The 13,739-nt window shown below is 40.6% G+C and overlaps 1 protein-coding gene across 1 annotated transcript; it reads left to right on the top strand.

The window, feature by feature from the left end:
• Positions 1-5,886: 5,886 nt before the first annotated feature.
• bhlhe22 (basic helix-loop-helix family, member e22) lies at positions 5,887-7,976 on the top strand. The gene has a single exon (XM_010885900.3). It carries the CDS (start codon positions 6,244-6,246, stop codon positions 7,066-7,068), a length of 825 nt encoding a protein of 274 aa, XP_010884202.1. The 5' UTR covers positions 5,887-6,243; the 3' UTR covers positions 7,069-7,976.
• The last annotated feature ends 5,763 nt before the right edge of the window (positions 7,977-13,739 follow it).

The following is a 13,739-nucleotide window of genomic DNA, read 5'->3' as shown; positions in this document are numbered from 1 at the left end:
TAGCTGTGCACTGCATTACAAAAAATACACACTTACAGATGAAAATATAAAAAACTGATTATAGGATGTTGATTGATCAGATATTTAAAATGTCTGAAAAGGCACCAAAGCGTCAGACTTTACGTTTCTTTGTGCATAATGCATTGAGCAGGGGGCATAGCACTGATACCCATCTCTAGGATTGCAATGTTTTTCCAACATTTTCTTTAGGTAAGATAGTTAGGAATTTTCGGCAAGAAACCTACATTCAAATATCAACCCATGTCTGTCCCTTCTGGAGGTCAATGAGTCCAAGTCAACTGATGCATACAAAAGACAATGATTTGCATAAAAATTTGCACCAGTGATAAAATGAAGAGCTGTATGATAAACGGCTTCCGGGGGTTTCAGGTTCTCAGGAATGTATGTGAAGCACCACAGTCAGGCAAAGTAGCCTCTGTAAGGGTATTTTTATTTTGACATGGCAGAAATTATTTGTTTCTAATTTTGATCATTAATTTCTTTACCAACTGAGGGAGGTGTGTTTTAACAGACAGATTTTTTATCCAACATATTGTACAATAGAACTGTTAAGGGTAGGAATTTTGACTATTTTGTGCCCTAGAGAGTAGCATATACTTCTGTATATATATTTTTTGCATTCAGCACCAACCTTTTTCAGTAGATTACAGCAGGCGTGCAACCGGGGGCGCTAGTAAATACAAATTAAAATTACAATTTCTCATAGTGACACAGATATCATTAATAAACTGTGAAAACAAAAAGGACCCAAACTTGAACTCCTGATCATACGAAAAAAAAGTCAAAATTCAATCCCCTCATTTAAAAAAGCCTTGGTTCAATTGCTGAGGTAATTTCGAATCCAAACACACAAGTGTTTCTGTCAAGGCCAAACGAAGACAGCTTTTCAAGTGAGATTGGGTAATCAACTGTATCGACAGGTCAAACAGGACGACACGCCAAGGCTTTGATAATATCATGCTCCACCCACTCAGTCACTGTAACACAGTACTAAGCCCAAATCTTAAACCAGATTGACATTTTCTTTTTATTTACCTTTATTTACACAGGGAAATCAACTGAGACCAAGGTGTATTTTACAGCTGATCCCTGTTAACCTGGAACAACTGTTTGTGTCCCAATGCCTTTAACAAGGTATGCTTTAGGGATGATTGCAGATATTACAGGTGAAATTACAGAAAGAAGGGCTTCACTAACCTGCAAGCCTGGATCCAGTTGATCAGTCCTACTGGTTTTAATATTCATAGCCAGGAAAAAAAAATCAAGGACAACTTTTTCAGTGAACAGACTCCTTTTAAACCCTTTCTTCTTATCAATAGTGTTCCTGTCTGATTTCTTGATTGTTATGCATTTTACTATCCTGTATTCTTCTTTCATTTGGCTTGGGAACAGCAGTTTAAATGTAAAAAAAGACAGCCTGCTGATATGAAGTCTCGATTAAAGGCATCCACAGTCGCATTTTTTCCAGTAATAAATATCTTAGCTTATCTCCAGTCACTTTACAGTGTGGCAAACGGCACTCGCCCTGAGTACTTTTACGTATTTTACTGCTGGAGAACATAATGGGCCTCCATCAATGAATGACCTCAGCAACATTGAAGGAACCTTCTATCCGAGTCAGGAGTCAGACAGGGCAGGAGATTGTGCAGTGAAAGAGCTCCAACGACCTGACATTACCGTCTCATAAGATCAGAAGCACACACGGTAATTGGTCTGAAGTGACCACTTTGCCTCAGTGAAATTGCTACTCATCACAAAATAAATCTCTTCATGTGATTGTGTTGCTATGCAACAAATAAGTGTAAACACTCATGTCGGATAATATGCAAGGCTGAACACCAGCAGTCCCATTTCAACTCAAATGACCAAGTAAACTGAAAAGTGAATCAATTTAAATATATTGGTGCAAAGTAGACAATTCATTCAATTCATGAACTCCTGTTCTAAACTGAACATAATTCTCATGGGTGTGTATTCAAAAATATATATTTTTAATTCACTCCACTGGGTGGTTTGGTTCCTAAATACTTACGAGTTGATAGCAGTGGTATAAAATATTGTATATCATGGGTGTGACATTTTCAGTCTTTACTCTTAAAACCGCATTGGTAACCGGTTTATAATATCAATAAGGCATGTGTGGCACCTCTAACATTCGTGGTATATGGCCAATATAACATAGCTAAGGTCTTAATCCATTATTGAAACAATGATACTGGGAGTAGTCTGCCACCCTGTGGTGAAAAAGTCTTATTACAGTTACACTGATGCACTGCAGCAAAATAAATCAAATTGGGCTTTTCTAAAAACATCAAACCGCCCCGTTTAAAGGTATGAGCTGAATTATGACTTATCTTGAGTAACTGGAATGAGGCCTCATAATGTCCTCTGATAAACTTTAACGTGGGATTTAAATGTTATTCTAGGACGGAAACTGCTAATTAAATGGGTCATTAGACCTTTGACATATCTCAAACCCACGTGGCAAGCATCATGCTTACTATGCAGAGCCCCGCAGAACAACTGGCACTCTCTGTAAAGATGAGTAAAAAAGGCTTATGAAAAATGTGGAGAGGAAAATGAAAAATGTATTTCTTAATCAATACATAAATTCTCGCAAATAATCATAAACATAAATCACAATTATTGGCACTCTTGCCTTTTGTAATTTGTGCACCCTCCCCATGCCAAGACACAGCTGCAGCACAGAGTCTTCTCCTTTAGTTTTTGTTGAGGTGGAAGAACACATAGCAAGGGATCTGAGACCACTGCAAAATCTTTAAAGTTGTTGGGTCTCGTGTGTAGACTCCCCTCGGCAGCTCTGCTCACCCCACATGTATTCGTGGGGTTTAGGTCAGGGGATAGGAATGGCCATTGCAGAAATGTAATTCTGTGTTCAGTCAGACAATTTTTGAGGGATCTGGTGGAACGTTTTGGACCACTGACCTGTTGGAAGATCCAATGGCAACCTAGTTTTAATCTCCTGTCCTTATAGACAGACAGGTCTAAAATCTGCTGGTATGTCACAGTATCTATGGTAACGAGTATATTCCGAAAAGAAAGGGTTCTTGGAATATCATTTACTTTTAATCTGCGGGGTATTTTAAAGATCTAAGTATACTTGTTACTCAAAGAACCAAATGAACATCCAATCTGCTCAAAAACCTACCCCAAAAGGTTCTTTGAAAAAGTGTGTCCTAATTACCCAAGGCATATGGAAGCAGACAACAAGACATCGCCAGCTTGATAATTAATAAGGGGGCGAAGTCATTCGTCATCCGTCTTTCTAAACAACCTCTGGTGTTGGTGTCTCATTTGAGGGATCTCAGCTGTGATGTTGATATTTATTCCCCTGTGAAACAGTTCCTTAAGACTCAATTGAAAATATATCAGTCAATGGAAAGACAAGGGACCCAATTTGGTTCATAAGAATTTCTGAAGGTGCCAAGAATGGTGAAAGCTTCTCAAAAACCCTTTTACCACGGATTTTGCACCCAATTTGGTAACATCTGAATCGTGATGAAGGACCTGCCTCCTTGCAGCAACTCCCAGCAGAATTAGGCCTTGATACATGTCTTCTGAAGCACATCTGATTGCACTGTGATTCTGCTTGCTGAATCAGGAAGTTTACAACTGAATCTTTACCTGCCTGAAAGGAATGACAAACTTTACCCGGCCATTTTTCGATTGAACTCATAGGCACCCAAACCACCACAAGGAGTCCCTAAGACCAGAACAAGGCAAGGCAACCGTATTTGATTATTAACCCCCAAACCGAGATGGATTTTTTTGGTAGCATATTCATTTCTTCATCATAACTGTATCTAAAAACAGTAATCATATTTTGAGCTAAAATCAAGCTAATAGACAACAATTCGATTTTTTCACAGCCTTTTCGGCTCATCCTCACTGGGGGCACTAAAGATTCTGGAAAGCACTGTACTTCAAAGCCTCTACGGAAGCGTATCACATACATAGCACACGCGCATCCTGCAACCACAACGACTGGAACCAGTCCCGCTCCAGCCAGTTCCCCTCCTTACTCCACTGTCTCCATTAGCGGCTAACTGCTGACGGTGATGAGAGAAGAGGCCTGGAGGCTGCCGAGTCTGTGACTGCTGTTTCTACACCCAACCCCATCTTGTCTCATTAGCCGAGACTGATTGGGCATGAAGGTGTTCCTTCGCCGTCTCAGTACAAAGTGACTGTCTTAGCCCGATCGTAATTCTTTGGCGCGCGGGTGTCAGTGCCAGCTGAGAAGACCCTCGCTGACGCCGCCATAGTACATCATTAACGGAGTAGGGAGCCTAATTGACCCGGCGGAAACACAGAAACGGTGACCTTGAGTTTTGCAGCTTGGGCTTCATGATGATGCTGCAGATAGGTAGATTGTGGAAGTGCGCGTGTGCGAAAGTGGGTATGGGACTGTGAGTGTGTTTCTGAGTGTGTGTGTTCATGTATCAGAGAGAAGAAAATATTAACTATGCATTTTGAACATTTGGAATTAACAGGAAATTCGAAAATCTGGCAGATTATCCATTATCATCCCAGAGGGTCAAACACACACACACACACACACACACACACACACACACACACACACACAGTTTATTGTATATACGTATATGTACTATTTATGTATACATGTAGTGTACATATCTTGTCGATAGATGGCAATGTCAGCACAATTAACCAGACAGCTTGCCTTGGGTTGTTCGATTTATCCTGAAGTTCTAAGAGGTTTCAAATAACCAGTTATAACAAGTAAATTAATTTACACATTTAATGACTCAAGCAAAAATAATTATAACTAATAATTTGCCAGCGGGCAAACTACAAGGCAAAAAAGTTACGTTACTGAAATAATTCATAGCCTTAACATTTCTGTAGACAATTTCATTATCTTTGGAAGAGATGCGGTGCTGTCTCCATATGAACCGAGCTAGGCTGATAGAACAGGCCTGTTCAGTTACGGTCCTGCCGGGACCCAACCCGGATGGTGTTTGTTTATATCTTAGTTAATTGCATTCACCCGGTGTCCAGGTCAGAACCTGGAGAGGATGGAAACCAAAAGCGTTTTTGCGCTACAAGACTGACAGGAAGGGTTTCATTTGGGGGTCAGTAATTAATGGAACCTGTTAGAAACTGCAGTTTCGGTAGACCATTACCGGTCTATTGAGTTGAGTAATCCACCTCTTGCACTCCTTTTAGTGAAAGAAATGTGGCATCACAGAGTCAAATGTGGAATGATAACAAAATGGGTTCTGTATTACACGCGAGAAACTATTGGCAATTTATTGATTGTAGTTGCTATCATAAAGTTTGAACACGCGCATAAGAATGACCTATTTTTTTATTTACGACTCGTACAAAGGCGTGTACACTTTCCGTGTAAAAAAGATCAACTTGGCATGCAAATGAATCGCTTTTGATAAAGACATAGAAAGGAAGGGGGTTAGAGCGTAAGAGGATAACTGCGGTTCTTAAGCTTCTCAATAGTGAATAAAGAGTTATATATTACTCCCGACGTATCCATCGTTTTGAAATGCAAAGGCATTTGGATTGCCCACTGACGGGTGAATGTCGCTACGCATGTCAGTTGAAAAACCAGTGTTCCCTTATAGGAAGTATCGCCTTGCAAACATCATTAACTCCAGCGTGTATACAGATGATAACTCGAATAATAGACCCTAGCACCCCTTTAAAAAGCAGTAAGCAGCTCTCCAGATCAGAACGAGCGCGCACGCCGATACACTATTCACAGACCCAGGCACAACCACAGAGAGAACACGCGGGTTTGTTTGTTTACGATATAAAATTCCATTAATGAAAACGTTAACCTGATTGGGTAGAGGGAGGGAGGCATAAAGAACGAGAGAGCGAGCAGTGTCCCAATAGGCGAATCCTCTTCATATTAATACACTCGCCTCGAGATAATGATGTAAAATACCCCCCCCTTCTTGCGCGTGATGCTGATTGCCGTGGAGATCTGTTGAAGGTGAAACCAAGTGAGATAAGCAGCGCGAGTGCAGAGAGCAGAGCAGACAGGGAGCGAAAGCCGATGTGTCTCTACACCTCAATCGTGTAATAACAGGGCATCAAGACCAACTCACTCTCTGACAGTGCACCAGGCAAGAAACTTATACAAGAGTCGTCGCGGGGAGAGAGACTCCAGAAACTGCCACACACTAAAAGCAGAGTCTGGAGGATAGGAGCAGTACTATGGACAGGAGAATGAACTTGAACGCACCAGGAGATATTTTCCACAAAACTCTCAGCGCCGTCTCCAACAAAAAGATGGACTTCAGGTCGGCGGCTGGTGTTGACCTGCCGGGATCCAGGGACCGCCAGTCACCGATCAGCTGTTTCGACCAAACCGACTCGGACCCGATTCAACCCGGTGGACTGGCTGGGGGTCGAGGGGGAACACTGGGTCTGCCCACCGGATCTTTGTGCGTCAAATTTGGCGAGAGCAGCAACAGGACCTCGGCGGCCGAGAGCAGTGGCGGAGAGCAGAGTCCAGACGACGACAGCGATGGCAGATGTGAGATGGTCCTCCTGTCAGACGGGAGAACGGTAGCTGCAGGTAAACCGGATGGAGGTAAGAAAAACAAAGAACAGAAAACACTCAGACTAAACATCAACGCGCGGGAGAGACGGCGGATGCATGACCTGAACGACGCGCTGGACGAGCTGCGCTCGGTCATCCCCTATGCGCACAGCCCCTCCGTGCGGAAACTCTCCAAAATCGCCACTTTGCTGCTCGCCAAAAACTACATCCTGATGCAGGCACAGGCTCTAGAGGAGATGAGGAGGCTCGTGGCCTATCTGAACCAGGGCCAGGCAATCTCAGCTGCGGCCATACCGGCTACCACTGCCCTGGCTGCTCCGGGTTTACCGGGTCTAAGTGCGGGGATAAGCGCTTACGATCAACCGCCTGTATACCCCTTTGCCACCGGAGTGGCCGGTTCCTCCTGCCCTGACAAATGTGCCCTTTTCAACAACGTGACCTCGAGTCTGTTTAAACAATGCACTGACAAGCCTTAACTGCATCACAGCCACGAGCTGGTACCAGAGACTCAGAGAAGCACATGCGAGGGAACATCACTTTTTAAAAAACACACGGTGACTTGGGAGTCGCCAGTCAGTGTAGCTTGAGAAGTAAAACCGATGACGATTACTTTTATAACATTTACAAATGCATTTAAAGAAGCGCTTTTTGTTCAGACAATACTTGATTGTGTATATATAAAGCATCCTTTAAGTGCTGGTATGAATGAAAGTGAAAAACCAAACAGAAGTTTATGAGTGGCTTGCAAGTGGTGATGGATTGACAGTTGTTTATCACTTGCGCACATATGGACCCAACGGAGACTTGTGACCTGACAAGCGACTATTTCACTTCAATAGATAGAACATGAGTTCATATTAATATAAGAAACCACAATCTTGCTGCTTTATTGACTTTATTTGTAACTTTTGAAAGCGTTTGCTTATTGGTCGTTATTTTGTGAACATTTTAACCGTCTAGGTGAATGTCTTGGGGAACGCCAAGTGGACTGATTTGAATACGAAATTGTTTTAAGTTTGTCTTTATTTTATTTATTTTTTAAATCAAACATTTGTGCTAAATTGACAGTTTATTTGGGCCTGTAATGTAATTACATTTACGTCTTAAAAAGCTTGTATCTGCAGTTAATGTCCTTTTCGATTTGTCTCTTAATTTATTGATTTAGATATGCCTATACATTTTATTTGCATGGTGGTACTATATTCTGCGACGTGTATGATTTGCGTAATCTCTTACACTCATGCAATAAGGTCGAGTTCTTGAGGGATCAGGCGCGTTGTCAGGTCAAGCAGTGGATAATTGTAGATACATCAATATGACTAAAGAGGGCCATTTGTATGTGTTTGTGTGGAAAGCTTTATTAAAATATTTTGAACAAAGTTAATACCTTCGTCTGCTCGTCTGATCTGTAGAATAGTTACTGAAGAGTCATTTATTTTTAAGGGTAAGGATACCATTGCCTGATTTGTCTTTAAAAAAAATAGCATTTTGCTATTTCAGTTGGTTCACCTTTTCTAGATATTGTATTGTGTACCAGATCGAATATAAATATTAGAACATTAATTTATTGACCATGTATATTTGTCATGGACCAATTGCTAAAGAACAAAGCATTTCAACTTCTCAGATTTTCAGGTCATGTCTTTCTAAAACACAAAAGTGCTAGTTGACACTCGGAACCTCGCCATATGCCATGCATGTTGTAAAATAATAATTAGTTGATCATTTTCTGCTCCATCAAAGGCGGTCACTTTTCTGGACGTCGAGCTGTAAAGTCACACGAAGCCTTGGGAGCAAAGGCCAGACGTGATGGGCAAGGCTGCCCTAAGGCTAGAAAGACGTGTCTGTCAGTATTAGCCTACACTACAAAGCTCGGCCAGTCTTAATTAGGATTATTAAAACAATGTCCATGACGAATAAAATGTTAATTCGACAACAACTGTGTATGAAAACGGTCTACTGTAATACCTACATTCGTTTAATGTAACACATCGTTAAGGCAATTAGACCTTCAGAATGTGATTAAAGAACGTAATTACGACACTGTTCATTGCGGTAATTGGGCGTTTTTAATCATGACGTTGCACAGAGATCAACAGCAGTACGGTTGGTGTGTATTGTCCTGTATTTTCCTCTCTTATCCAGCAACCGGACTGAAATTAAAAGACAGGGCCAAAAGGCAACTTTGAAAAAAATGGCTACAATCTGTAGCGAATTGTTTATTATTCTATAAATCACAGATGCAATCGAATGAATGTTAAACACGCTAGATACAAAGGATATTTAGAAAATATGAGAAATAATTTGATAAACATTTTTAATATTCAAGTTTTTCTGTTTGGGGCAATTTATTGCGACAGGAATATAGCCTACTTTTAATACTGTGATGTTCTAGGGCGACTGGACCTGTCAGTAGATCTATTAAAGAAAATACGGTTAACATAAATGAATGAACAAATTACAAATGAACAATGATAATAATAATGGAAAATCACATTGTAATTGGGATAATATATGCTAAATAAAATAACAGTTAAATAATTTATCAAAATTATTATATAATGCTTTATATTTTATACATAATTTATATTATAATACATATTTGTGTTTACATATATATATTGAATAGTTAAGACAGTTATTTGAGTCTTCAAAGTAAAAGTTTACCATTTGATGGCAGTAGTTGTCAATGCGAGCTTTTAGCACCATGGACAGCTCTATTCGTCATTTTCTACCGTTTTCTGAGCTGCTAAAACAAGACAAGCACAGAAGGTTATTGTCAACTATAAAAAACGACTGTGGAAAACAGATAAACATGAATATATAGATGGAACTTAAACAATAACTTGTTCTCAGCTAAATATCCTCCATATCTTGCCCATGGACAGGTAATTAAACTATTTAGTTCAGCATTTTTAAGGGTATTGTGGTAAGCCTACAAAGCTGTCCACATCCTTATATTAAAAACGTACATAGATTTATAAAATATTATTATTATTTTAAATCACCCAAACCGTGCATTGCTATTTTGTGTATATTTTAGAGCAAAAACATGGACTTTAACATAAATGCCTGTGACTTTGAGCCTGAACTACCTCTGCGTACATGATATCCTTTAAAATAATTCATGCCTGATACTTAGACAAGGCAAGAGGCTCACAGATCAGACACATTTACACACTGAGGAAGAGGATCAGCATAGAGTATTACCTAGAGTTGAACACAAAAAACACACTGGCAGGCAAAGTGTTTCCTTCGAGTAAGAGCTAAGATTATAAAACGCCCTGTGTGATGTCCATCTACACTGTAAGGATGTGAACACCCATCAGACGCGAGCAAGCCAGTTCACGGCTTTGTCATATTTCTGTGCCAGTGACTAATCTAGGTCTCTGTGTGCATGAGCCATTTAGACAACAGGGTCGTTACACTGTCCCATCTAATCCCATCAAGCGCATAAACGGCTTGAATCACCACAAAATGAACCTTAATCAGGAGGGGAAATAATCAGACTAGCGTCAAAAACGACACACCAGACAGACTTTTTCTAGCTTTCAGCACTGGTTCCAGTGGTAAAATATCAGCACATTCTTACACCCAACAGAGTGACGATGGACAGTTTATAGGGGCCACTCAAAACAAGAGGTTTCACAAAAACATTAATTATGCAATATGCAGTAAGGCATAAATGACTGGAGCATTTAACCCATACTAATACTCTCATTAGCCCAATAGACCCTATTCCCCTGGGGTGTGAAAGAGCCATATGTGAGAAAGACAGAACAATATGAAAAGCAGTCAGGAACGAGGCACAGATGGTATTACAATGTTTTGTTGAACGTGATCCCTACCACTGTGGTAAACTGTGTCGGTGGCTTGACGTGACTGTGGTCATTCTTACTGAGAGCCTTTGTTGTCTTTTGCCTCACTGACAGACAAGTCAGTTCAAAATCCAGTCTGCAGTTTCTGGCCGTTGGTCGTAAAACTGGCGCTGTCGAGACGAAAAAGGGGCCCTGAAATTGAGTGCTATGCCACATATGTACCCATTTGTGCCCAGTGTCATCACCAGTCGCTTTCAAACATGGAATCTCATGGTTAGCAGAGGTGTGATAGTTATTCTACGTATGGATTGTGAGAAGACAACAGACACAACTGACTACACAAGCAGCAGTCAGTAGCCAGCAGGATACAGTAACCGACCCCCATCGACAGCATGTTTTTTATTCATGAATCTAATAAAGCCAAACCCTGTCATAAAGGCGTTTATGGGTAGACTCTGAGGTCATGAATAAAAGGAGAAAGATAAAAAAGCCCCCTTTCCATAAACCATAAAATATCCAATTTACCATATCAAGAGGGACCAGGGTGCCTATTCATAACATAAAGGATGATAAACATGGAAATTCAAAATATATACATAAGCGCAGTGAATTGAACTGTCTGTCCCCTTCATATCAGTAACAGGCAAAATCTCATGGAATTGAATCACCCACGTTGAGTCATAACGAGGGAGTGAAGAAATATGCCCTACATTTGGCTCAGACACCCAATATCAGCTGTCTGACTGTAAGTCACTTTGGCCAGGGCACGTGACAACAATACGTAATAAAGTTTGCTGACATTTACATGCAGAGTACACTGTTCAGTGCAGACATACAACCAAACGAGAAGAGGAGGAAAACGCTGACACAAGAACCTAGCCAGGGTTTTTATGAAACAATCCAGAAACCAAACACAGCATGAGGTGACATTAAGAGGTGACATTAGGATTACATAAATCTATACAGTGAGAGTGGTTCATGTATGCTTATCCCAAGACGGTTTCCAAAATGAAATATGTCGGAACACCAGACTATTCTGTGGCGCAGTGGGAGTTTTGTCCAGGCTAAGACATTGTTCCAGCGGCCTGAAATTATTTTTTGACTAAACAACAATTGTATCAACTATGAAAAATAAGAAATACTGATATTTGTATACCTTTCATTGCTTGTTACTTTCCATTTCATTCCCACATTATTTATGAGCAATATGTCTTTGTGTATATACACATTAGTTGCCCATGCCGATAATTATTTAATGATGACAGCAATGGCTGCATTCATGAACATACCTTTCCAATTTGCTTGTCCTTGTGCTATGAGCGTGATGTTTAAGCGGTTCCTATTCATCCCTGAATGACCCAACCCAACCTAACCCACTGCCTCATCTGAATGACCCAACCCACTGCCTCATCTGAATGATCTAACCTACTGCCTCATCTGAATGACCCAACCCACTGCCTCATCTGAATGATCTAACCTACTGCCTCATCTGAATGACCTAACCCACTGCCTCATCTGAATGACCCAACCCACTGCCTCATCTGAATGACCCAACCCACTGCCTCATCTGAATGACCCAACCCAACCTAACCCACTGTCTCATCTGAATGACCCAACCCACTGCCTCATCTGAATGACCCAACCCAACCTAACCCACTGCCTCATCTGAATGACCCAACCCACTGCCTCATCTGAATGACCCAACCCACTGCCTCATCTGAATGACCCAACCCACTGCCTCATCTGAATGATCTAACCTACTGCCTCATCTGAATGATCTATCCCACTGCCTCATCTGAATTATCTAACCTACTGCCTCATCTGAATGAACTAACCCACTGCCTCATCTGAATGACCCAACCCACTGCCTCATCTGAATGATCTATCCCACTGCCTCATCGGAATTATCTAACCTACTGCCTCATCTGAATGATCTAACCCACTGCCTCATCTGAATGATCTAACCCACTGCCTCATCTGAATGATCTAACCCACTGCCGCCACATAAGTGACCTAGTAATGAGTGATTATCTTCTCATCTGGAATATGTAATTATACTGTGACATCCCCAAAACCTTCCCCTCCATATTAATCAGATTAAGCCCTATTCAGCATAATCTCCCAATCCCAGTTTACCAGTGGCATTCCCCCCCCCATTGTGGCGTAATCTGATGTTCTTTTATTTCCTGGGATTACAAGACACGGTCGGACAGACTCAGCAGTCATTTGTGGGGTTTTTACACGTGTGTTTGTCTCCATGCAAGACGCAGGAATCGTTATTTGTTTGTTTATTTTGTTGGGTGGACTGGAGGACATGGGTGCAATGTTTAGTGTCTGGGTTAATATTGTATTAAATGTCCTCATGGTTTTGAACTATGAATTCTATACTAAAAACTGAAGTGGGATAAAAAAAAATTTGTTCAACAAGCACAAACAGTTGTAAACAACTGCATACCTTTAAAATAAAATTAAAGTGAGACTACATCACAGTAAATTAATAATTCAACCCAAATAGTAACTTTAGGTCTAGAAATATGTAAAATATGTAACATTTTACATCAGTATGGACAGGTGTGTGTGTGTGTGTGTATAAATGTGCCTCCCTGATCAGCCTGGTGACCCTCCCATGGTGCATCTGGGCCAGGGCCCGGTGGGCTGCATCCTGTCTCGACTATAACCAGGGCTTCCACTATCACACCAAAGACATGGTGACGACACAATTCCCACGCCAGTCACTCACCACATGCTCGTCGCAATCATAATCACACAGCCCTATTGGTTATTATGACCTAAGAGGTGTCTGACCAGGGAAGACTTTGGAGGAGCCCTGGCATGGGATGTTTTAATTGTGAACCTTTATATATAGATTTAATCCATTTTACAATATACACGTTTACATGTTTGGCCAAACGTTTATCCATTACCTGATTGTATATTTTTTTTTTATACTATAATCTGATCAAGAGATTAGGATTACGGGTCCAAAAACATGGGAGAGTTTGCTCTTGTTTTTGTAAATACAACCATCAAAACATAACAATAAATTAACCTAGAACTTGTTTTCAATTCCACGGGGAGAAAAACTAAGATAGATTTAAATAAACCTTTAGGTTCAGATTTAAATAAAATATTGGCAGCTAACCTTTGAGCCTAACACAGCATACTGGCACATCTTAAAAAAATTTAAAACAGGGAGAACACAAGCAACATATACAAAATAACTTATAATAATAACGATAATAATAAATACAATAAAAAAAAGTATTTGTCCAAAGGACTCCACATTGCTTCTAACAAAGCCAGACACACATTACAAACCATTAGAAGAA

Source organism: Esox lucius, chromosome 21 (genome assembly GCF_011004845.1).
Source record: "Esox lucius isolate fEsoLuc1 chromosome 21, fEsoLuc1.pri, whole genome shotgun sequence".
NCBI lineage: Eukaryota > Metazoa > Chordata > Actinopteri > Esociformes > Esocidae > Esox > Esox lucius.
This window is presented reverse-complemented; position numbering and strand designations above follow the sequence as displayed.